Here is a 23,072-nt window from a genome sequence, read left to right as displayed (position 1 = left end):
TTTTTTCTTCTTCCTGAGGGGTCCTAGGCAGCAAATATAAATGCTTAACCTTTAGAGTTACAATTAATTTTACTTGTAGTGCTTAAGAAATGTTGATGTATGTCCTCTTTTGCTTTCTGGAAGCAATATACAACTTTTTAAAGGCATACGTAAAACTCTGTTTCTTTACCTTGAATAACTTGGTTTCTTGGCCTGGTTCAGACACCCTCCTATCAAGCTTTGAAGTGGAAAAAGCATTGGAAAAAATCAATGGAAAAGTAGGGGAAGGGAACCACCTCAAACAGGGCAAGTAGTCTTTTGTTAAAGCAGATACCGAATGGCCATGAACCTTCAACTGAGCACAGGAAACATGAATTGTAAGAAAGAGCAAACTCTTGTAATTGCATGCATTGAAAGAAGAAATTTCAGGTACTTAAGTATCGAACGGAAAAAACTGCACATCACGTTCATCACACTGAATGGACTAAAGAATACTTAAGCTTCTACCACTTGCCTCGCATAGCTGTTCAACTCAGTTGCAAGCATTTTGCCGGAATGTCTTTAACAGTGAAGAATCTTCCTGGGTGGAGGTTCAGTCACTGACTCATCAGTTCAGAAATATGTGGCCTTAAAAATGGAAGATAGGAATTCAAGGTTTTGAAGCACTAATATCTTAAAAAGCTTTGTGTGTTAGAAGTCCTCTTTAAGAAATAACAATGATCTAAGTAAGGAAAAGCAGGGATCAGCTTGAACACTGAGATACAACATGCTGTATGGCTTGCATGACTAGGGCAGATGATATCTGAAGTTGGAAGGAAAAAGGCCTTTCTAAAAGTAGCTGACTTTTACGAGCTGATCTTACAGGCATTTGTACTATTCAGCATCAAAAGCTTCTAGATTACAGCTAAAACTTTTGTCAATATTATTGTAAACTTGGTTTGAAGTGAAAAGAGATATTTGTGTATATTCACTGCTGAGCCTGGAATGTGTCTGACCAATTTTGAATTGGATATGATATTAAACTGATCAGGAATAAAAAGGGGGGGAGGGCTGTGAGGTTTGGTTGAGTTGCATAAAATCAAGATCTGATGTATTTTTAAAATCTGAAATTCTAAAATTTGGTTATATTGCAGAGTTTCCAAATGTGTTTTTAGAAACCTAAATAAATTCACGGATTACTGAGTAAACAATGTATGTTTAAAAATGAAAGTTGTTCATTATCTGTTAAGGATCAGGCTTCTTAAAACTGTGATACTAATATTTAATATTCTATCCTGTACTGACATCTATTTAGCTGTACATTAACTGAGGTTAATTTAATTTAACAAGAGATGGGAAGGTGGCTCTTCTTAGGAACAGGGAGGTGGTAAGTGTTTTTAAAATGCCTGGCTTTGCAGTGTGATGGGAACCATTAATGAATCACTGAAGCATTACTGTGGGGAGACTGATAGCTCAATGTTATTTGTCAGTATAATGCCACTAGTCAAAAATACTGACATTAAGAATGCACGAGCTACTATTTGTTGTCCTGCCAACTGTACTGCTGTAGTTGCAGAGGGGTAGGAATGAGATAAATCCAGCAAAGTTTTAGTCTAGTGGAAGCTCACAGGGATGTTGAGTAATAATAAGTTATTTCGAGATTGTTATGTGATCCATAGGCCAGAACTACACCAGTGTTACATAAACCCGTTATAGTTACCTCCAGATTACTCAGGGCTGTTGCCAGAGCAGGCAGTGACATGGGGGTATGTGTGCTTGTTGGAATGCTTTTGTTTGTCCCTGTGTTAGAGGAGTGAAGGTCACCAAAGTTGAATGGGACTTTGCAGATACAGTTTATTCCCCAAAATAGAGACATAACAGGCTAAAATGTAAATATAAGAAACTCCATTGCTTTTTGTGAATAAAGTTTTTATGCTAAAGAGAAAAAAGGTGGTTGCTTCTGTGTCCAGTGTAAGTATTTAGAAGCTTTCTAACATAATGAGTTTGTGACTTTGTTTTAAGGTAAATTTCTTTCAGAGACATATTTCTACCTTACCACCCATTACCACCATCATAAAGTTCTCTGCATAGTAGGGATACTTTTTAGGACCACCCTCTGAAACTGTTGAATCTTCTTGAACACAAATAGGAGGCTTCGCTCCTATTAGAGTAAGTCATAAAATATAAGGGACGATGACTTTTGGTGCATTGTCTGAGTTGTGCACTATTTTTGGTGTTTGCAACATTATCTTAGGCCTTTTAGTTCTGGTACCAAATGGGTTTTGTGGCCCATGTTGGATCGTTCCTTCTAATTCAGTTCAAACTCCACTGGAACTAAAATGTTATCTTTGAATTACTGTTGCTATACCTGATTTTAAAAATGAGTACAAGGTGATGTTTTTCTATCAGAATGGTAGCTAATTAAAGCAGAGAATGCAACTAATATAATCTGATTTTTCAAAAATGTATTTTCCATACTGAAAATAGAGTAAAGACACTTTTAGTATTGTGTCACTGCGGCATTTTTAAATTTGTATCACTGAAATGTGTGTCTAGGCATGTCTGTATTTTTGAAAGCCATTTCCAAGCAGAAGTCCCAATAATGCAAAAGGTCATACGGATAGTTCAAGATGTTCACTGCTGCATATTCTTGTTCGGATGATAAAGGCAGCATCCCTGCTCCTAAGTGTGAGGTTAAAGAACTGTGCACAATAGATTAATTAAACTGATCTTAGCTTTACGCTCTTGTGTAAGAGTAAAAACTGAAAAGTTAGTGCCTGGTCCACTTGTCCAGTCAGACTTCACTGTTTCAGAAGAGCTTCTATCCTCATGTTGTGTGTTTCTAAACAAGGCCCTTCTCACTGTTACATGCTCCAATATCCTAATTGTTTGCCAGCTGTACACTAAGGAACTGTCCTGCCTTGTAGTTACCAAATTTCCTGTTCTAGAGCTTGAGTAATTTCTTCTATTCATTGGAATTGCTGCAGTTACAGTAGGTGCTGTGATTAATTAATCTGCTTTTTAACTAAAGCCATCTGCTTAGCTAGCCATAAGGGTTCCAGATTCTTGGGACTTTTGAAATAGGTTGATATTTTTATTTACCTGTAGGTGCTGCAGTACAGTGGACTCTAATGTCTGAAGTAAAACTTAAAATGCCTTGTGTGCTGGGCTAGATAATTAGTCAATGGGGTGGTTGTAAGGCATGGCGCATATTCAGCAGTAGTGCATAGCATAAGTTGCATTTCAGTATTATCACAAATACTTTGTTATAGCATTTTACTTGGGTACTGGAAAGGATCACAGCCAATGAATTCTAGGAAGAGTTATGACTAGTTCTTGTTCAAACTTAACTGTGTGGAAACAAAGCAACAGAACTGTAGCCTAGTGTACCAGTCTTTATAAGGCTTTTAATGGTGTAAATTCTCTGGCTTTAATAAGTAAAAATACAGTATTGAGAAATGGGCAAAGAAGTTGGTTAAGCAGGCAGTGTCAGTGTCCTGTGGCTCCTGGACCTGGAGATCAGCTGTAGAGTACACATGTGGAGGTGATAGTGAGCAGTGATGTCTAGTCAAATGAGGAGTCTTTTATTCTTTTCACCAAAGATTGTCTCATACATATGGCTAGGTGCTTCTTTTAAGCTTCTTTTAAGCAACGTTAGGAATAAGCAGTTAGTATGGGTGTGTCAATCAAAGTACAAATATACTTTGTGTGTATAACAACTTTAATCATGTATGTTTGGGAATTTTTTTTTTACTGTTGTGACTGGCCTCTTGTTTTTCATTAATGCCTCAAAAATTGATGAGATGGTAGATTGAGGAGGAAAAGCATTGTGATCAGTCAGGCTGCAGCAAGCAGACCTGTATAAATACTACAGGGTCTCCATTGTTTTTACAATGTGTTTGTGAAATCTGGACATATATCTGTTGCAAGTCATGAAGACAGCTGGTCTGGAGAAATTTAAGATTCATGGGACTTAGTTTATTACACACATTACAAAGGGTGAAGACTAACTGGTTAAGCTGTTTCAGTGCTATAGAGCTTTCAGTTTTGATCTGGATCATGGTAGATCAGTCAAGTTCAAAAGGTATTGGGTTCAAAATGTGCAATAGTTTTTGATGAGAAGAAAACTAGGTCTGTCCTGATCTAAATAGTGCCTCATGAGCTAACTCTAGCTCACTGGAAGCTTTCATCTGCTCCTACTGCTTGTATTGCAGTAATGCTATTTACTCTGTTAGGATACTGATCTGGTGCAGAGCTTATTCTGCAGGATTTACTGATTTAATTCTTGGCAGAATTATCAATTGTCCAGAATTAATTGCTATGAAAATACTGCAATCAGAGAAGCTAAATTTTCACTTCTGTGAAATGTGTTGCATACATTTTTTCCCCTGCAGCCTCAACTACTCTAGCTTGCTTTTTAACAAGAACAATAAAATCCATTTTATGTAGGCAACGCATATCTCCTTTGAATGGAGTAAATCTTATGCTGAAGTTTTCCTTTTCACAATAGGTATTCGACTGAACTGGGACGAGTATTATCAAATAAGTTATAGGTGTATGCTGTGTGAAATAAGGAAAGAACTACATCTGAAAGATTTTCTAGAACAGACAACAGGATTAAGATGAAGGATTAGAGATGGAAAAGGTGATGAAATGGTTAAACATGTAGGTTTTGAGGGCTGGGTAAGTAATTAATAGCAGGTAGTAAAATTCAGAAGATCATGGGATAAACCAATTTAAATGCCATATATACCATTGCCTGGGGACTTCTTTTGAGACTATGGGGAAGGAGGTAGGATCATTGGCTTGTTTTCCACTGGAATCATATGCTTTGTCTAAATTCCTGGAATTAATGGTTTGTGGCAGCCTGGGACTGGCTCAAACTAGAATGGTAACAACTTAGCAAAAAGAAAATATAGAGACTTTAATTACTTTGTGTGATTTGACTTTGCTACTGATTCTATTAGCCTCTGGACTGCAAAGTTAGAACACTTTGTTTGAGAAGATTAATCAGTTACGGTAGAATTCCTTTCAAGCTCTGCAGTTATAGCACCTTTGAAAAGAGTTAAGCAAGAATTGTGGTTAGACTGGAACAGGTAGAGTCTGCACTTGTTAAATGCTGAAACATTTAATGTTCTTTGCAGGTCATGCAGTGTACCCCAGAAAAGTGTAGCCTTAATTAGGTGTGCTAAGTATTAGATTGTTATTCCAGTGAAGTAGATTTGCTTTGACTACAGAGTGTCTATTTGGTTTGAGCACAACTGTAACAATAAAAAAAATTATAAGCAATGGCAAGCAAAATATTTGTGATACCAGTAAGCACTGTTAAAATGGAGATGGTAATCAACAGTTAGTTGATTTGGGGTGGGGGGGTGTATAAAATGTCTAGCAAAGGACTTGGAAGGCCACGTAGGATCTTTAATGATCCCCTTTCCCTTGACCCATCTAAACTTTCACAGCAACTGGTGGAGAGGATTTCTAAAATGCCCAGTAAAGGATCAAAAAGTGTTACTTTTGCAACATTGATAGTGTGGTATAACAGCAACACTGGTATAATTGTTATACTTGAGGAACTAAGTATATTTTGGGCTGAAAAGTGATCTTGATAATTTGAAATTGAATTTTATCACAGTTTATCATCACTAGTTGGTCAAAATTCATTTGCTCATTTCACACTTTAAAATGGTGTATGTGATCTTTCTTAGCATTGCTCCTTATGTCCTTCCAAAAAAACCCCCAAAAGCCCTGAAGCTGTGGACAACTCATTAGTGAACAAGTTTTACAGTGTCTGTTTGAAAATAGGTACCGGGGGGTGGGGGGGGAGAGGTCAGATTTCAGATTTAGGTTTGGAGTCTAGCAAGAGGCATTAGAAGACATAACTCTGGATTATTTCTGTGCATATGGCGTAAAACAAGCAACAATGTGGCTTTCTAACTTTGTCCCACAGTTTGAAAATCATCTTCAAATCCCTGTTCCCATACACTAAGTACCAGGTAAAGGGAAAGCAGATGATGTTGTCAAAGGTAGCAGAATGCGATTGTCAGGAAGGAGGGAGGTGGAATGTATTATATTATCCTAGTGCTGACTTGTATATTGTTAGGATTAAATTCTAGTCAGCTGTATGTATACTTCTGTTGCTCCATGGAAAGAAGAGGAGAAACAGCAGCTGCCTTTGTCCCCCAGTACAAAACTAGTGCCAGCAACCTTGGGTCGGAACAACACACTGACTGACCTGTTCCCCTTTGTTTAAAAGGGTACTTCTGCAACATCAGGAGTGAACTGGTTGATGATCCTACATGCAGCCTTAAACTATTGAGAAAACCTGGGTGGAGAATAGGCAGGGCAACCAAGCAGAGGGGGCGGGGACATGCAGGAAGTAAAGGATCCCTGTGCTGCCTCCTTACATCTAACTTCTTCCTCCTTTACATCTAGCTGGGCAGGCAGAAAAGGACACACTTGGCTCTTGCTTATATTGATTCTTTCTATTCAGTATTTGAGTGTCAAAAGCAGATATTAAGCTCAAATCTCTGCAGCCTCATGTACTGGACTTGGAAAAGTACAAGAGGGGTCAAACAGAAAACAATGCTCCCTTCTAACTTTGATGTCTGCTTTCCTTCTGCTGTGCGTTAAGTCCACAGCCTAGTGGATTTCTACTGGAAACTAGCAGCTAACTAACGCTTTGGTATATATGTGTCTCTTTTCCTGATGGATTTTACAAAAAGAGAAATCTGTCCTGTATTTGTAATTGTTAGTTCCCACTGTTGCTGCTCACACAAGGATTGCGCTAAAGAGGTAAGAATTTCAGCTCTGTAAAGTGTGTGTAGCCACAGAAGAGGATTTTGCGTGAATCAGAATTCTTGACAAATCTGCTGAACTGCTTTATAGTTGCATAGCTTGGGTCTTCAGCTTTTAAACTTAACTGTACTTTTTTCCCCTGTAATTTTTAAAATGTAGATTAAATCCTGAACAGCAAGGCTGGAACACTTATTGCTTCTGCTCTTTCCCACTTACATTGTTATTCCAAGTCTAAGTATTTTTTTTAAATTTAGAATTGCTGAGGGTATGTAATACTCCCTGTGTCTTCCTTTTGGTTTAGTGTAAGAGTTATAAAGCAGTGATAGTACCTCCTCTTATGAAGTAAATGATATTTTCACTATCTCTTGCAGTAGAACAAGATGCTAAACCACTGACCCAGTAATCTGGTGATCTAACTAATGCAAAACACCACATGTTTCTAAGCAAAAGTTGTGAGGAGGAGTTCTGAATAGCTTATACTTTGGTGTTCAAAGAATTTTGAAAATCTAGTGTTTTTAAGGGTACCTAACTCGTCTTTAATGGATCAAATAACCCTATAAATGTGGATGTTGAATTTTGGAACACACTTTTTTCACCTGATTGAAATCTGATAAAATTGCAAGCTTTACCACGTCTAAGATAAGTGAAATATGAAATCTCTTCTTATGCTTAACATGAAGACTGTAAGATAGTTTTGCATCAGTTGTGCTTTGTGCTACCTACGTATATGCCCATATTTTAGAGGTGCTCTCAAGATGTAAGGGTTCAGTGGGTTTTATCTTAAGTTGGTACTTCTCTCAAAAGAAGCAGTTCTGCCCTTGTTAGCTATTGCACTATCACTTTCCTCCTGTCAGCCTGAGAACTGGTGCAGCAGCGTAGGGAACCAGATTGGGAGCTTCATCTCACTGGAAACTTCTGCAGGCTTTTTTTGGTTGGATTTGTTTCAAGTCTGATAAACACCATGATCTGGTTCATTATGCAGCTGTATAAATGTGTGTGCTGGCAAAAGGGAGGAAATGACATGGGTGTGGGAATGGGAGGTGGAGAACAGGGGACTGCTGCTTTCAGCAGCACTGCCAGTTCATGCTATTTTAGATGGTAGCTTGAGAAAATAATGATGATTTTCATGTGTGCATGTTACACCTATCTACACTTCTTCTTTCTCTGCAAGAGCTCTTCTTTCTGTTTCTTTAGAAAACTCAGAAAAAATGCTAGTGGGATTTGGGTGTTTAGTTCTTAAACTGCCACTGGGGAATAGGACTAGCAGATTAGAATATTTGAATTATCCTGTGATTCTTCTAAGGAATTTGGGTACTGGGGGAGGCATATAATAATGTGACCATCTTGCAGTAAGTTTGGTGAAAACCCGGAAATACTGAATGGCTTAGTATGTACTTGAGTGCCTTTGGTTTCAGAAAGTGATGAACATATGCTTGGCTGCACAGCTCATGCACTCTTAAGGGCACATCAAGGTTATGTGAACTGCAGGGCCTGGCCTCCCTTTGGTTTCTCTGTGATGGCAGATTAAGATATATAGGCAGCTTTGGGTAGAAAAGGGTTCACTGATTTATTGATTTTTATCATTCATAGTATCCTCTGTCTTGTTATGTAAAATAGTTTGACACTTCCCCTAGTGTTTGGAGGAGGGGGAAAAATGTTTGGAAAGCTGATGGTACTTACATGGCCTGAAGTTCAGCACGTAAGGGTGCTTGGCTAGTACTGTAGACTAGGCTTAGGCAACCCTTCTCATGGACTGTGGAGCAGACTGAGAAATAGGTAGCTGTTTGAACACAGAATCCTCTGGTTTTAAGCCCTAGTGTGAGGTTCTCAGATTTTCTGAGGAGCAGTTAGGAACATAGAAGCTATGCTGGTGGAGGCTGGTGGGAGCTTCTCTTTTTAACTGAGCTCTTGGTATTGTAAAATGGCCCTCATGGAAGGGTCTGAAGATTTTGGACAGGTATTTAATTTCTTTCAGGATAGAGAAACATGGGGTTAGCAGACTGAATAATTTTAAAAACTGTTCTCAGCTTTACCTTTTCAGGCTTTGTGCAAGAACAGAGCATGTGGTAAAATAGTTAACAAGAAAACTCATGTTCTGGCTTTGTTATGGTAATATTTTGCTGTATCAGTTGTCTTATTCATCTTAGCTTTTAGTTTTTCCAAAATGAGATTGTCACAGATCTGACATCTTCCTTCTGCTGCCATAGTGTAAATGAACATACATGCAGGCTGCTGCTATGTCTGGGGCTTGAGCTATTTAGGACTTAGATGTGTTAAACTTTGGCAAATTTAGATACAAATACATGCAATAAGCAGTTGAATAATTATTGCATAGGTTATGTATGTGTACATAGGAGAGCATTTAATTATGTATAGAAACATTTATCTCTACATGTATGAACCTGAACTCTTGGGACCCTTTTAAGCTTGGTCATTATTAAAGTTGGGTGTCTCTGACTAGTCTGTTATATGAGCAGAGACAGTTGCAAACAGGTACTTGATGCCAGTAGTAAACACTAAAACTACTTTTATAAATCCTTATAGGGTGTAGGGCTCTGTGATGTCCTGCTAGGAAGCTGAAGATTTATGGTATGACCTGGTAGCAATATTAAACTTACCTGTCCAAACTTCAGTCTGGTGTCTTATCAGCTGAGACATTGATCTCCAAAAGTCTTAATGTTCAGTGAAGTTTTTAAAAGTGTTAAGCAAATGTTCACTGACAGACTGTGTTTCAGGGCTTATTCTAGTCACAATATACTCTTCAGTTCTGTGAATTCCAATTGCTAGAATTTTGTAAGAACAAACTTTAGAGCAAAGAAATAGATAACCAGAATGCTGTTGTAACAGGAAATTTTTATCAAGTGAAAAACTGTGTCTTTCTGTAGTTGTTTTTTGGTCCATTTAGAAATTCTACATACAACACCTTCGTAAAATGTAGTGACAAATAGTACTGTTGTCTACTGAAAGACTGGACTCTTGTGCTTCTCCCAGTCTTGTGTTTGCATCTGTTAAAGCTGATGTTGACTGTGCCCTCTCCTGGAAGAGTGTGGTAGAGAATATTTTAGGCGGTGAACATAGGAAGTCAATATACTGCCATGTCTGACCAAGGGGAAAAAAAGTATCTAAATGTAGATGGAAATTGTTACCGTATTAAGTTAAGTCTACATGTTTAGTTAAATGAAGGTCTGTAGTTACAAAGGCTCTGGTTTAGAGACTCGAACTGTTCAAGACTTGTTTCCCCTTGACAGTACAGGAAGGGGGAAGGGTTGTGTCTTGATGTCCCCATTTGGTGGGCAGCAGTATCATCTAGGATGTTGGGAGAAGTACTTTCTGGTAAGGACACAAATGATGATGCTTGTACTAATACTTCATTTATTTCTGTACTTCAGCCTCTATGGTTTTCACTTTTTGTTTAGTTGTGATTTACCAGTGAGACAGGGTCAGATATACTAAGTGTATGATTTCAGGATTGTTCAGCTTGAAAACATGGGTTCTTCAGATAACAGAATTTGAACAGGATGTCTTCATCCTCTCTCATTCTGCTGTCTTAAATACAGAGTTTGAAGCTAAAGGCTGAATCAAGTAAAATTGAGTGCCAGATTTTGCTGTTGTGGACAATTGCCCCTGAAATAGAGCTTTTGACTGTGATTAAGTGATGAAGCTTGGCTCTCTGCCTGTAGTGTTTTAAAGAATTCCCAGATGGTCCTATCTTCTGGCCTGTTTGCTTTACTGATTTGAGTGGCTGATCATACTTAGATTTTGCTTTGGTTTCCCCAATGATTTTAGCATGTATTGGAAAAAGGATTACTGTGTGTTGTGAAGGGCTTTCGTAAAGGTCTGTATTGCTAAGCTCATTTTCCTGAACTCACAACAGTAGTGATGCAGGAGTGTGGTTTGAGTATAGTGGGTCTTCTCGTGAGAGCTAAGATACAGGAAGGTCTTTTTTAATTTCCTTTTTTTAAACACATTGGACAAGTTACTTAATGACCCAGTCATCATTCTGGGCTAAGGTCTTTCCTGTAAAATCCATCTATGCCAAAATTACTTTATGTAGTGGCATGTTGGAAACATTCTGGGAAGCAGCAGAATCCTTTGAAGACTGTTAAATTAATCATGTGGGTTCATGCATTAGTGTTCCATAGGAAACATTTCCTTCCATTTTCAGTCCAGTCTGTGTACTTATCTCTAACCAGCATAACGTCCATGGAAACATGGTTGTCCTATCATAACTGAGAACCTAACTACCAAAGCCTTCTGTTATGGAAGTGTAGCTGAGAAATGGGGGGGGTGTGTGTGAAATATTTGCAAAAGTCACTAACAAACAGCTGAACAGTAAGATTGTGGTCAGATTTCTCTATCACTTGCACTAGTGGGGAATTCAGGCCAGTTATCTATTGAGTAAAAATAGTTGGTCTGTAAACACAATCAAAACTTAAATCAAGTGGGCCTTCCGGTTTCTCTGTTGTTATTTGTATGTTCCAGGGTGTTAAGCCAGCCAGCTTTGATAAAGTAGCAATCCCTGAAGTGAAGGAGATTATTGAGGGATGCATTCGACAGAACAAAGGTGAAAGGTAAGTACTTTCTTTTCAAATGGACATTTATCTGAGTCCTTTATCTGTGATGATACCAGATCCAGTTAGTTCCTGGGGTCTTCTGTGTTCTGATGAAAGTTGGGAAGCCGGTATTACTTCAGCAGCTTCTATTCTTTGGTAGATTCTTATTCAATGATTGTTTTAGGGAATTAACAGTATCAGGAAAAGTGCAAATGCTATAGTAACCATTCATATCAGTTTATTCAGAAATTCTACTGCTTTTATTAAAGCTTTGACCTAGTCAGCAATATAGTGGAAGACAATCCTCCTGTGTTCCCAGGTATTTGGATTGTTTGATTTGTTTGTTATTCTGTAATCCTTTGTTTTTCCTGTCCCTCTGATTTTGTTGTTAGTTTATGGCTGATTATTTTGAGGGCTCTTTTTATTTTTTAAATTTGTCCTGCTCATTCTCATCCACATTTTCTGCATGGTGACTTCTACTTCAAGTGATTAACTTACACCATTGCAGGAAATCTGTAACTGTTCTGATAGCTTATTTGTGGGGTTTTGTTTTCTGCTTTTACATAGTTGTTGCTTACTGAATGCTTCGGCCTTCGTCCCTCCTCCAGCCTTCTGCTATTCTGTTCAGAGATAGTTTTGTCTGTTCATGGATGTTTATTCATCCCCTCTAACTCTTGAAGTTTTGCATCTGATGGCATTGCTGTGTATTTCTAATTTCTGATCTTAACTTCATATTTTCTTCCCATTTTAAGTTAATTTTGTAGCTTCACATCACTTACTACTTGCCATTTAGTTTAAGTGGTTAACTTTTAGACTACTGCTGTTAATGCTGTGCATATATGAACATAGATCTTGTTTTGTACCTTCAGGATGCTTCTAATTGTGTCAGAATGCAAGTTGAAGTGGTTCAAGATAGTATAAAATATGAAAGGAATCATTTGGTGCTTACCTAGTGCTGAATTTACTAGATGAGGCTTTTGATAAAAATCTTGAAATAGACTGGAATACATGGGATTACTGTACTGATTTGGGGACTAAAGGTTGTGTGTTGGATTTTTAATGTTCAGTAAAGCCAAAATGTTTCTTCAAGGCTTCTTATTATTTTATTTAATATATATTCTGTTCAGTTGGCTTAAATCTGTTGGTACTTCTGATGACCAATGTGTGCTGGTTTGGGGTTTTTTTTGGTACATCTGTACCATTGTTGCATTTTGTTTCTCCATTGTGCTTTTAAGTATAAATTTGAATGATGAGCTGTCAATTCATGGAAGAAGCATAAATGTAGAGAACAAATTTGGGGGATCATCAGGCAAGGATATTCCTTAATATTTTATGAAAACATAATAACTGTTTACACTTTCTACATTCTTTCCCAATATGCTAGATATGCTATTAAGGACCTTTTGAATCATGCTTTCTTCCAAGAAGAGACTGGAGTACGGGTAGAACTAGCAGAGGAAGATGATGGAGAAAAAATTGCCATTAAACTCTGGCTGCGAATTGAAGACATCAAAAAACTTAAGGGCAAATATAAAGATAATGAGGCAATAGAGTTTTCCTTTGACTTGGAGAGAGATGTCCCAGAGGATGTAGCACAGGAAATGGTAAGTGTTGGTGGTCTTACAAAGTGTCAGAAGTACTGGCGTACTCTGACAGTGAAATGTAGTCTGTCAGCCTCTGCGTTTGCCGTTGTTATTGCCTAGAAATAAAACAGCTTTGGAAGCTTGTGAATGAGAAGTTAGTGCCAGAGAGTGGTAGCTTATGTTGTAGCACTACAACAGTGGCTGTCTATGACAGTCTGAATTCTGTGAATATATCCTCCTTCAGGTGGAATCTGGCTATGTCTGTGAAGGGGATCACAAGACAATGGCGAAAGCTATCAAGGACAGGGTATCTTTGATTAAGCGAAAGAGAGAGCAGCGTCAGTTGGTGCGAGAAGAACAGGAGAAGAAGCTTCAGGAAGAAGGTAGTCAGAAGCAGCAGCTGGAGCAACAGCAACCATCAAGTGCTTCCCATGCAGGGTCAAAGCATCCCCTATCTGTCACTGGTACTACTCCTGTCCCCACTACTTCAGCATCGGTTTCTACACAAGTGGAGCCTGAAGAACCAGAAGCTGATCAACACCAACAACTGCAGTTCCAGCAACCCAGTATATCTATTCTTTGTAAGTGTGTCAGCTGGTTTATTTAGGAACTCTTGCACTTACACAGTTCCCCCCTTAGAGTCTAAAACTTTTGGTGTGTATAGCAGTAAATATCTTAAGGTGTTGCTGTCTGCCATTGCTGTCTGCTGAAGAACATTAGCACACTAGAAAGCACAGCAAAATAAGATGCATTCCTGTGCCTTAGCTGAGCCATGTATTGGCACAATTCACAGTCCAGTGTCTTAGCACAAAATAATTTTCCACAAAACTTTCCTCTGTTTCAAGGTAATACGCTAGATGAACTGGAGCTCCTGCAGCACGAACACCTGTCCTAATTTTTGCTGTCCTTCTATAGGGACACTGTATTCTGGCCCTGCAGAAGGCTGTGTACTCTTGCACCAGTGCTGTTAAAGCTATTAGAAACAGTTATTTGAATTCTTGTTAACTTAAGTTTAAGGGGGAAATGAGATTAATGTACAAGCAGTTCAGCTCATAATTTGCTTTCTGAAAAGTTTTGTTTTACGTACTATACATGAAAAGATGAATTAACACTCCTAACTTTTCCTCTTCTGCCATCCTAACATTTGAATCACCATTTGAATGATGGTGGATGAGAACTTCTGTACTAGAATGGTGAAGTTAGAAAGCAAATTACTATCTGCTCTTTAGGTAATAGGGATTTTAAGTTTGGGTGCATCTGTCAGCCAGCACAACAGACCTGTTTTATATGTCTGTGTAAAATTAAAAAAATAATAATTAAAAACCCCTGAAAGATCATTCATAACAATGTGGAATTTAAGTTTCTATTTCTAGTCTAGCCTTTTATAGGAAGCATAATTTACTATAAGATACTTAATTACTGATTTTTTTTTTTTCAGAGGTTAGGGGAAACCATATTGGTAAGGAATTACTGTATTGAGGAAGAAAAAAAAAATTTTTTTAACTAGCTTAAATATCACAAAAGGTAAAATGCTGATAAGGTCCATTTGATGTGGCACAAACATCAACCTAATATTTGATTGATTATAATATTGTTAAAGTTGTGAAATCCAGACTGCAGTTCTTCAAATTCAGATTTTTATCTTTAACTTCTGCAGCTGATGGGACAGTTGACAGTGGCCAGGGGTCATCTGTTTATACTGAATCATGTGTGAGCAGTCAGCAGACAGTGTCGTATGGTTCCCAGCATGACCAGTCAATCTCAACAGCTGCAGTCCAGGGATATGCAGCTTCAGTAGGCCAAGTGCAGTCGCAGCAACATGGAGGATATCAGCCACCTGCAGTGGTAAGAGAGTATTGCAAATGCATGGAATTATTTGATTTTGTATTTCTCTTGAAAGGTGAGAGGGAAGTCTGCCAGGCAATCTTCCGTGTGTGTTTTGTTTTGCATGTGGTACAAATCCTGTATGGGAGTAGTTAAGGGGCTGGTTTTGCAAGGTGACTGAGTCTAGGTGGGGAGGGGAAAGTGCGAGGGCATATTTTTCTTCAAAGCTTTTATTTAATCTTGAGTGCAGAATGGTGGGTTGATTTTTTTATGGATGAAGTAATATCCTCAGAACAAGACTAGCTCATGAAAGTAAGCATTTAATCTCACTTGGGAAGGTGATGTGTGTATGTGTATATAAAGTTACCAGGATCAAGCTGTTAGTTTGGTTTGAAGAAGGGTTAGAATAATTTGAGCTACTGTATAAGTGTGAAATTGCTGTGTGTGTTCTGTGAGGCTTTGATTACAGATTCTGCAGGTAAGATTTTAACTGTTATAGAATGCTGCATGTGAGAACTCCAGATCAAAAAGACCCCAAACCCTTGTTCCCAATTTTATTTCTAGCTTGTGTTGATTTGCTCATCAGTTGTCATGCGTATTTCTTTTGCCTGGAAAGTCTGCACTGGGCACAAATACTTTTCCTACTATGTTCATTTGTGTTGCCCTTTTATTTTGGTATGTTTTTCTCCTTGGTATGTTTTTAGATCTGAGTATGAGAATACGCAGAAATCTATTCTAATTCTGGAGTAGAACTTCTGCTACTGTTACGTTGTCCTCAGTGGTTCCCTTGTCTCTTTGTTTTTTACACAAATAAAAATCTAAGCCTGAGGCAGAGACATTATGGTATAATGTAGTAATACCATAAGGGAGAAGATGTGACACTTAAGACTGAGGGTCCTCACTTTTTTGGTACCTGTGGTTGTAGGCTTTGTTACAGCATCATTGGTGTCACTAGCTTTTTGGAAAACATGCTGGTTTCACTCACAAGCAAAGCATCTCCATCTTTTTCAGAGGCACTTAACTTGAAGTGTGTGGTATTGCTAATCCGTGATCAAATGAGTTTTTAATTCCTCTAAATAAGCTCTTGTTCTGGATAAGCCATATTTTCATGTGTGGGCATATGTTGAACCAGAAGCCATTTCACTGTCTTGGGATGTCTAGCTTCCAGGTTGAAGAACCATAATCTTTTTAGAGAAGATGGGAGAATGAGCATATGACAGAGGTATAGTCAAGCTGCTTAGTTCACTGCTAAGATCTGCTCATGCTCTATGATGACAACAGTGATACCAGGAGGTTGACAGAATGGAGTAGAACACTCTACAGGAACTGCTAACTGTTGGGAAGATAGGATGACAAGTGAAAATGATATTGATAGCTGGAGAAATGGTCTTAAACAGAAGTAGAATGAAATTCAATCAGGACAAGAACAAGGTTCATGCTTAAGCAGGAATAATCAGCTACACAAGTACAGGATGAGTAACAACTGACTAGGCAGCAATTCTGCCCCTCAAAAGTCAGGGTTTACATTGGACCACAAGCTGGACATGGTCAAAAACATCATGCTGTTGTGAAAAAGGCAAACATCATGTTATACAAAATAGTTGTTCTGCTCTTGGCCATTGGTAAGTCTATCCTGGACACCCTGCTTGAGTGATTTTGAGGGTGAACTGAGAGAATTCAGAGGAGAGTGACAAAAAAACCCCACCAGAAATACAGAAAACATGCTTTTTGTGGGAAGACTGAAATAGTTAAGCTGAGCCTATGAAAGAGGAGTTTGAGGAGGAAGAAAGCTGTAAAAGGCTGCTTTAAAATAGGAGAAGGCTAATCCGATCACAGCTTTGTTGTCAGCTAGAATAAGAAATAATAAGCCTAAATTGCAGCATGGAATTACTGTTTGGGGAGGTGGGTTTTTTTTCCCTAACCAAGAAGGACAGTTAAGTATGGCATTCTCCATCACATGTTTCTGAACAGTTTAGATAAATTAGTCAGGAAGGACATATATAACTAGTCCTGCCTTGGAACAGATGAAGATTATGGGTAAAGTATTTATTTAACCCTTTGAGTTCCCTTATGGGCCTCTCCCAAATTTTGGGCAGTCTAGCAAGATTTCCCACATCAGAAATCATTAAAATCAGATCTCCACTGGGTATATTGAGGTTTTTTTCCCTGGAGGTCTGTATTTGATTTCAGTTATGTTAAGAAATTGTGGATTACATTCATAAGAGGCATATATCATTAGAGAAGGAAAGCCTGCAGTTGAAGCCTGTGTCTTTAAAACATCATCTTTCCATTCACTTAAACCACAACAAAATGCACCACACCAAAAAGGCAGTAACAAAAAAACCCCAAACAAAACCTCCCAAAAAACCAAACAACCCCAAAACATAGTTCTGTTTCTTCCAATTTGGTTGAATTTTGAACTATGGCCTTCTGGATTGTGGCAAGATTACAAAATCCTGATGCTTTTATTGGCCCAGTGTCTGGAAAATGCTTGTCAAAGACTAATTTTACTGAGTTTTCCACACATTAAACAACTGGTTTTCCACAACACATGTTGTAGAATGTGTAATGTTTAAATTTTTGTGGTAATGTTTTAGTTAATAATGACCCAGCTGCATACAGTTAGTCCACTTAATTCAGGCAGAGAGGTGCCCAAGCAAAGAGAGGGAGTGAGGTGTTATGTGTAAACACATACCCACTCACTAAACTAAGAATGAATGTTTGAAAACTCATCAGTATCTGTTTAGGTTTTTTTATTTGTCAGACTACCAGATGCTGTGAGTACGCACAGTATGGGCTGTGTCAGTGGCCCCAGAGAAAATATTCTCCTGTCTGTTCTGCCTTCCACATGCTTCTTTTAAGGGTACTTGGGAACTTCCCACACTGCTCAGTAACCTAAGGCAAACTTGAGTCCTCAGAGGTGTTCAGAGCCTGTTCCCAGTGTGTGTTGGCATTCATTCAGTGTTCTCATATCTTCTTGCACACATGTTACTATTGGGCCTCTCATTGTGTGTCTGCATTTCTTTTCTATCTCATTATAGTTTTTGCTTGTTTTGTTAATCATTTTTTTAATTGTTCAATTCTTAACTTTTGTTTTCCTTCTTTAGCCTCAACGTGGTCGTAGCATGTCAGTTTGTGTCCCCCACCTTCCTGCTCTTCCCTCTATGTCCTGCATCCCTCTCAGTGCTCCTTGTACCCCACCACCAGCGCTGTCTGCACCTCTTTCTCCTTTCTACCTTCGGACTGTCCCTGAAGAAACCTTTGCAGAAAAGCTTTCTAAAGCCCTGGAAAGTGTCCTGCCCATGCACTCTGCCTCTCCACGCAAGCATCGACGCTCCAGCCTGCCCTCCCTCTCTGTCAGTCCTGTATGTGTTACCATTTGCCTCCCGGCACAGTAAGATAAGTTATCATTAAATACATCCTGGGCTTTGGGCATTTTTAAAATGAGCAAATGAAGAGTTGATTCCTTATTCCTTACACTGTGCTGCTGGAATGTTATTTTTTTCTTTTTTCTGGGAAGCAGTACACTTAAACATTATCAAACAGTGGCTGACCATTTTTGTTTTTTTGTATTTTAGGATAGTATAAATGTAAATTACCCAGTTGTAGCACAGAAGGTAAAGGGAAGACTATTTCTTATTGGCTTAAGTCAGAAGACCAGCTTTTTATTTTCTACCTTCTGAGCAAACACTGAATGTTAATTAAGCCCTGCACAAAACAACCAGCTTTTAAAGCTTGGTTGCTGTGGCTGTTTTTTCTAAAAGCTTTGGCTAGCTGTGCTAGTGATACTAGAAATTCAGAGTATAAATACTTTTGAGGATTTTTCTCTAAGTTTTAATCGGAAATGCCACTTCAGCTACTTCTTAATGGGAAGAAGCCATAGTTTCATGTTTCTTAAAGTTAGTTGTAAGATAGCTTGCAAGACAGGAGATAGTCTCTTCAGTTTTGGGCTTTGTTTTACACAAAATAAACTTTGAGAAACACTTATCTGTAAATGAAGTAATTGGAACCAGTTTTCAGAATGTAGGAAGAGTTGTTCATCCTGTAGGACCTTCTTGTTAGTATCAGTCAATATGGAAATTTGCTGCTGCTTTTCTGGAGAAAAGAGTTTGGGGAGAAAGAGAACAATGTGGAAACAGCAACTTGAAAAAGTCATAAATGCCCTCTGTCTTACAGACAGTATATTTGCCACTGATTCTTGCTTTTTTTTTTTTCCCTTTAGGGTAGATAATACATTGTCTCTCAGCATACTGTAGGCAGAGATGAAAAAAAGCAGAATTACTAAATTGTTTGGTATTCTTACATAGAACTTTCCTTAGTGAAATTTTCCCTACAAATCTTAAATAAGATGAACCTCATCTGAAGTTAAGTCCATCAGATGGAGTGGAATTGCCCGAGGGCTCTGCTATTACTAAACCTGTGAATGTTTTATTGTCCAGACAAGAGTTAGGTTTGTTTCAGTGAGTGCTAATTTTCTATGTGAAAAGGTATGATCAAAAGTGATAAAAGGGATTGAAAGAGATGATCAACTTTGGCAGAATCCAGAGGCGCTGCAGTTTCATCATACTTTTTTTTCCAGCTGTGGGCTGGAATGGTTCAGTTTTGCTCATAAAAGGTTCCTCTTTAGCTCTCTGGATAGCATACAGGACACCAGCACTGTGTTTTGTGTTGGATAATAGTAAGATTTAATGTCGTTTTATCTTCTAAGTGCAAAATAGAGCCTCTGCATTGTTGCTGCTACCAAGTTCTGAATTTTCATATTTGCCATATGGCAGTAGCCTTAGGGGTTTGATTGGATTTCAAGCCCTGATCACAATGGATAGCCCATGACAATAAATCTCATTCCATTGTCAGGAGCAAAACTAGTTTCTTCTTCTGAATTACTGGAATTGGACTGGAAAAGCAGCTCTAACATAAGCAAATGTTTCCATTTGTAGCTATGCCTGCCATGGATGTATTTAATGGATATTTACAACTCACCTAAATTTCCTAAGTATTGTATGTTTTTGACCATGAATTGAGTAGTCATTCTATAAAGTTACTTCACAGAACTGCCTAGTGAACTGTGCATGTTGATGTGCTTTCACTTTTAATGTATGAATTACTTGTCTTGTTCATGTCAATACAGCCTCAGCATCCGCGTGGGGGAACACCAACGTTCCCAGATTCACAGATATTTTTCCCAACCGTTCATGAACGGCCGGTGTCTTTCTCACCACCACCTGCCTGCCCGCCGAAGGTGGCAGTTGCTCAGCGGCGCAAGAGCACTTCATTTTTGGAAGCCCAAACTTGCCACTTCCAGCCATTGCTGAAGACTGGCCAGAGTTTAGTTCCACCTGGTGGTAGTCCCACCAATTGGACACCAGAGGCATTCGTTATGCTGGGCACAGCAGCTCAGAGAGTCGCTGGAGAGCCTCTGCATGTGCAAGTTAATCCTGTGTTTGAGCCAGCTCCTGTCCACAGTGACTATAGATCTGGACCAACACCTCCAGAGGATGCTCACTACAGAATGCATCCAGAAGCTGTATATTTGGTGGGCATGCACTACCCATCACAGGTATCGGAGCAGTATGATCAAGTAGCTTATAACTCTCATGTGACTGAACAACATTTGAAGCAGGTCTCTGAGTCAAACCATGGGCAAGGTGGTCCTCCACAAAGCTCTGTGTTCGACTTTCAGTCGGGGCAAACATACCTGGCAAGACATGTTCAGAACCTGAGGCTGGATTCTGGGATGGGTCCCCTTTCTCCATTATCCAGTGTTTCAGCTCCTCTGAGTGCAGATCCTGCTCAGATGACGTTCCACCAGGTATTTGTTCCACACTCTGCCCCGGCTGTGCTCTCTCACAGTGGTGATGGCAGAGCGAGCTGTGTCTTTGAGTTCCATGTGCACACACCGACTTCTGCTTCAGCAGAAGGGGCAGTTTTACCCCAGCGGGTCTACAGAAGTCGCCGGGGCTCTATGGAGATCAGTCAAGAGGAATCCACTCAAGGCATAGGGTCGCATGGTCGGCTTCAGCCTGTGACAGAGGAGCAGTGTAACTATCTTGGTCCTGAGTTAGCAGATCCCAGAGGGGGCTCTGCCAGGCGGAGCTGGCCGGAAGGAAGCCCAGAATACTCCAGTGATTCCTCACAGCTGACTTCCTCTGACACTGGCGATTTCCAGTCTCCTCCCCCTACAGGGGGGTCATCTTCTGCTTTTGGTTCAGACTTCTCATTGCCCATTGTTCAGCTGCCTCAGAAGGTATTGCAAGAGTCGCAGCTCTTCATCTGCTTCCCCCAGGGAGCCTCGACTCAGCAGGCCTTGTCCACCTCGCTTTCATCAGGACCACCTGCACTCTATCCTCAGGTTACAGGAGCAAACCCTTCCAGAATGTCTCTGCTTTTTATAAGTCATACCTTGCACTGAAAGGGGAGCCTTGGTCTTAGACTTGCTCCACGTGGTTCTAAGTATTAGCATTCATGGGGGTGTCTTTCCACCAAGTCAGTAGAATACTAGGATCCCTTTAACTTACCCGGTTGCGATGAGATAATGGGGTATCAGCAACCACTTGGTCTGTGTTCAGCTTTGGCTGAAATATTGGTAGGGCTTTTGTGTTAAGGGTAACAAATAGTCAGCGTTCCTCCTGGGACTAGTTGTTCTTGTGGCAAGAGATAGCTGCAGTACCAAACTGGCTTTTAAACAATGGGTTTAATGAAATATGTCTTCTCCACAGTTTGAATCAGCAGTGATAGTAAAATTGCTTTTTATTCTTGTTGTTGCTCCTTAGCCATTTAATGAGAATGTGTTACATGAAGTTGAACTTTTGTATGAATAATGTTTCGTTAGACAACAACAAGGTTAACTTGGTGACTGTTCAAAATGCAAGAGGTTTTTCTAGGCTTGGGGGAAGAAAGTGGGAAGCGAGGAATGGAAGGAGCTGTATTATGTATGTGTACACAGATTTGGAAATGTACTTTCAGGATTGTTAAACTAAATGAGCTGAGTAGTAATTTTGTGGCACAAACAACTGTTGCTAATAGATGTTGCTTCTTTATAAGCCTAGAGTATGGTGTCCTTTTAAAAAGCAAAATTTGAGGCCTGAAGCTTAGTTTGGAGGTACGTGTTTTATCAGCATATATGGTACTTGCAGTAGTCAGTAACACGTTTGTACACTGTGACTGTGAGGTGTATGTGTATATACATTGTGTCTGCACTTGTAGTCTGAAACTTCTCATAAGATAATTGTGAAAAGAGAGGATTCACTTTAAGTAGACTTCTCTCTTACTCCTGTTCTTGGAATTAGGGGCGCTCTGACATTTTTGTTATTGGAGTATTAGCAACTTTGGGATTTGTGTGAAGGAACTGGAGGAGAATCTTTTTGCTTTTTGTGGTAAGATCAAAAACTAAATATTTAAGGCTTTCTGTATGAGATAATAAAGGTGTTTTATTAAAGCTGAAACAGCTTTAATCACTAGTGTAATAGATAGTTTCTGTGCTGTAGGAGAACTTGTGGAGTGATGCTGCTACTTGGGGAGTGAAGCTGGGGATTGTTTCTCCATAAACCACCTTTTGTTAAATGTCAGGAAGTGAATTCTGATGCATGTAAAATACATCTGGGAAACACAATAAGGGATTACAAATATTTTACAGAATGTAATTTCTGGGATCTTTTATCTAATTCATTAAAAGATCAGAATTTGAAGCACGAACTGAGTCAACGTGAACAGATGTTACAACAGTGGGATATAGCACATGTTTAGATCCTAGCCAATAAGGGTGTCAAGCTTCTAAAACAGCAAAGAAAAAAATGGTTCTTTTCATTGGCAGTCTGCTTTCTCCAAAGTTTCTGTAATTAAAGTATATAATTTTAATAAACTTGTTCCTAATAAGCTTCTGCAAGCTGAATGATCAGAACATTAAGGAATTTTAGTAGATATTTCTGATATGATGCATATGCACCAGATACATTTCTTATATAGGTGGTTCACCAAAGTGGTGTGTGCTCAGGGAGCTCATCTGGAGGTCTTTGTCTAGTTATCTCCCAGGAGCTGATAAAGAAATATAATTGCCACAAAAAAAATAATGAAAATCCTGGGATCTGATAAAAAAATGTCAGTCCCAAAAATAATAATGAAAATCCATTCCATTTTCCTCTGCATCTTCCACATTCATTTGTATGCCACTCATCCATTTTTTTCATTGCTTATTCAAAAATTCTGTCTTAGCTAGAATGTGAACCCCCATATTCTTCAATATTTAATTCTTGGTAGCCTTTGAATTGTAGTGACTCTAGAAATGATTTCTAGCTTGTATTTTGACATGTCACTCAAAGGGAACTCATGACATGTACATGTACTGAGTACTTTGTTATTGGTC

At 39.0% G+C, this 23,072-nt stretch overlaps 1 protein-coding gene across 12 annotated transcripts in view; it reads left to right on the top strand.

Moving 5' to 3' along the window:
• The window catches only part of WNK1 (WNK lysine deficient protein kinase 1), a 105,364-nt gene that overhangs the window by 47,654 nt on the left and 34,638 nt on the right, over positions 1-23,072 (top strand). For 8 of the 12 annotated variants that reach the window (XM_074826157.1, XM_074826156.1, XM_074826152.1 and 5 more), the window contains exons 5-10: positions 11,236-11,324; positions 12,691-12,910; positions 13,134-13,470; positions 14,547-14,734; positions 17,821-18,078; positions 19,842-20,270. In XM_074826157.1, the coding sequence (XP_074682258.1) occupies positions 11,236-11,324; positions 12,691-12,910; positions 13,134-13,470; positions 14,547-14,734; positions 17,821-18,078; positions 19,842-20,270 (1,521 nt within the window). Of the gene's footprint in view, positions 1-6,396; positions 6,751-11,235; positions 11,325-12,690; positions 12,911-13,133; positions 13,471-14,546; positions 14,735-17,820; positions 18,079-19,841; positions 21,063-23,072 lie in introns of those variants that run through there. The other 4 variants (XM_074826163.1, XM_074826150.1, XM_074826159.1 and 1 more) reach the window with 4 other exon arrangements.

Source organism: Strix aluco, chromosome 5 (assembly GCF_031877795.1).
Source record: "Strix aluco isolate bStrAlu1 chromosome 5, bStrAlu1.hap1, whole genome shotgun sequence".
Taxonomy (NCBI): domain Eukaryota; kingdom Metazoa; phylum Chordata; class Aves; order Strigiformes; family Strigidae; genus Strix; species Strix aluco.
Note: the sequence above shows the minus strand (reverse complement) of the source record. Positions and strands in the feature narration are given on the sequence as shown.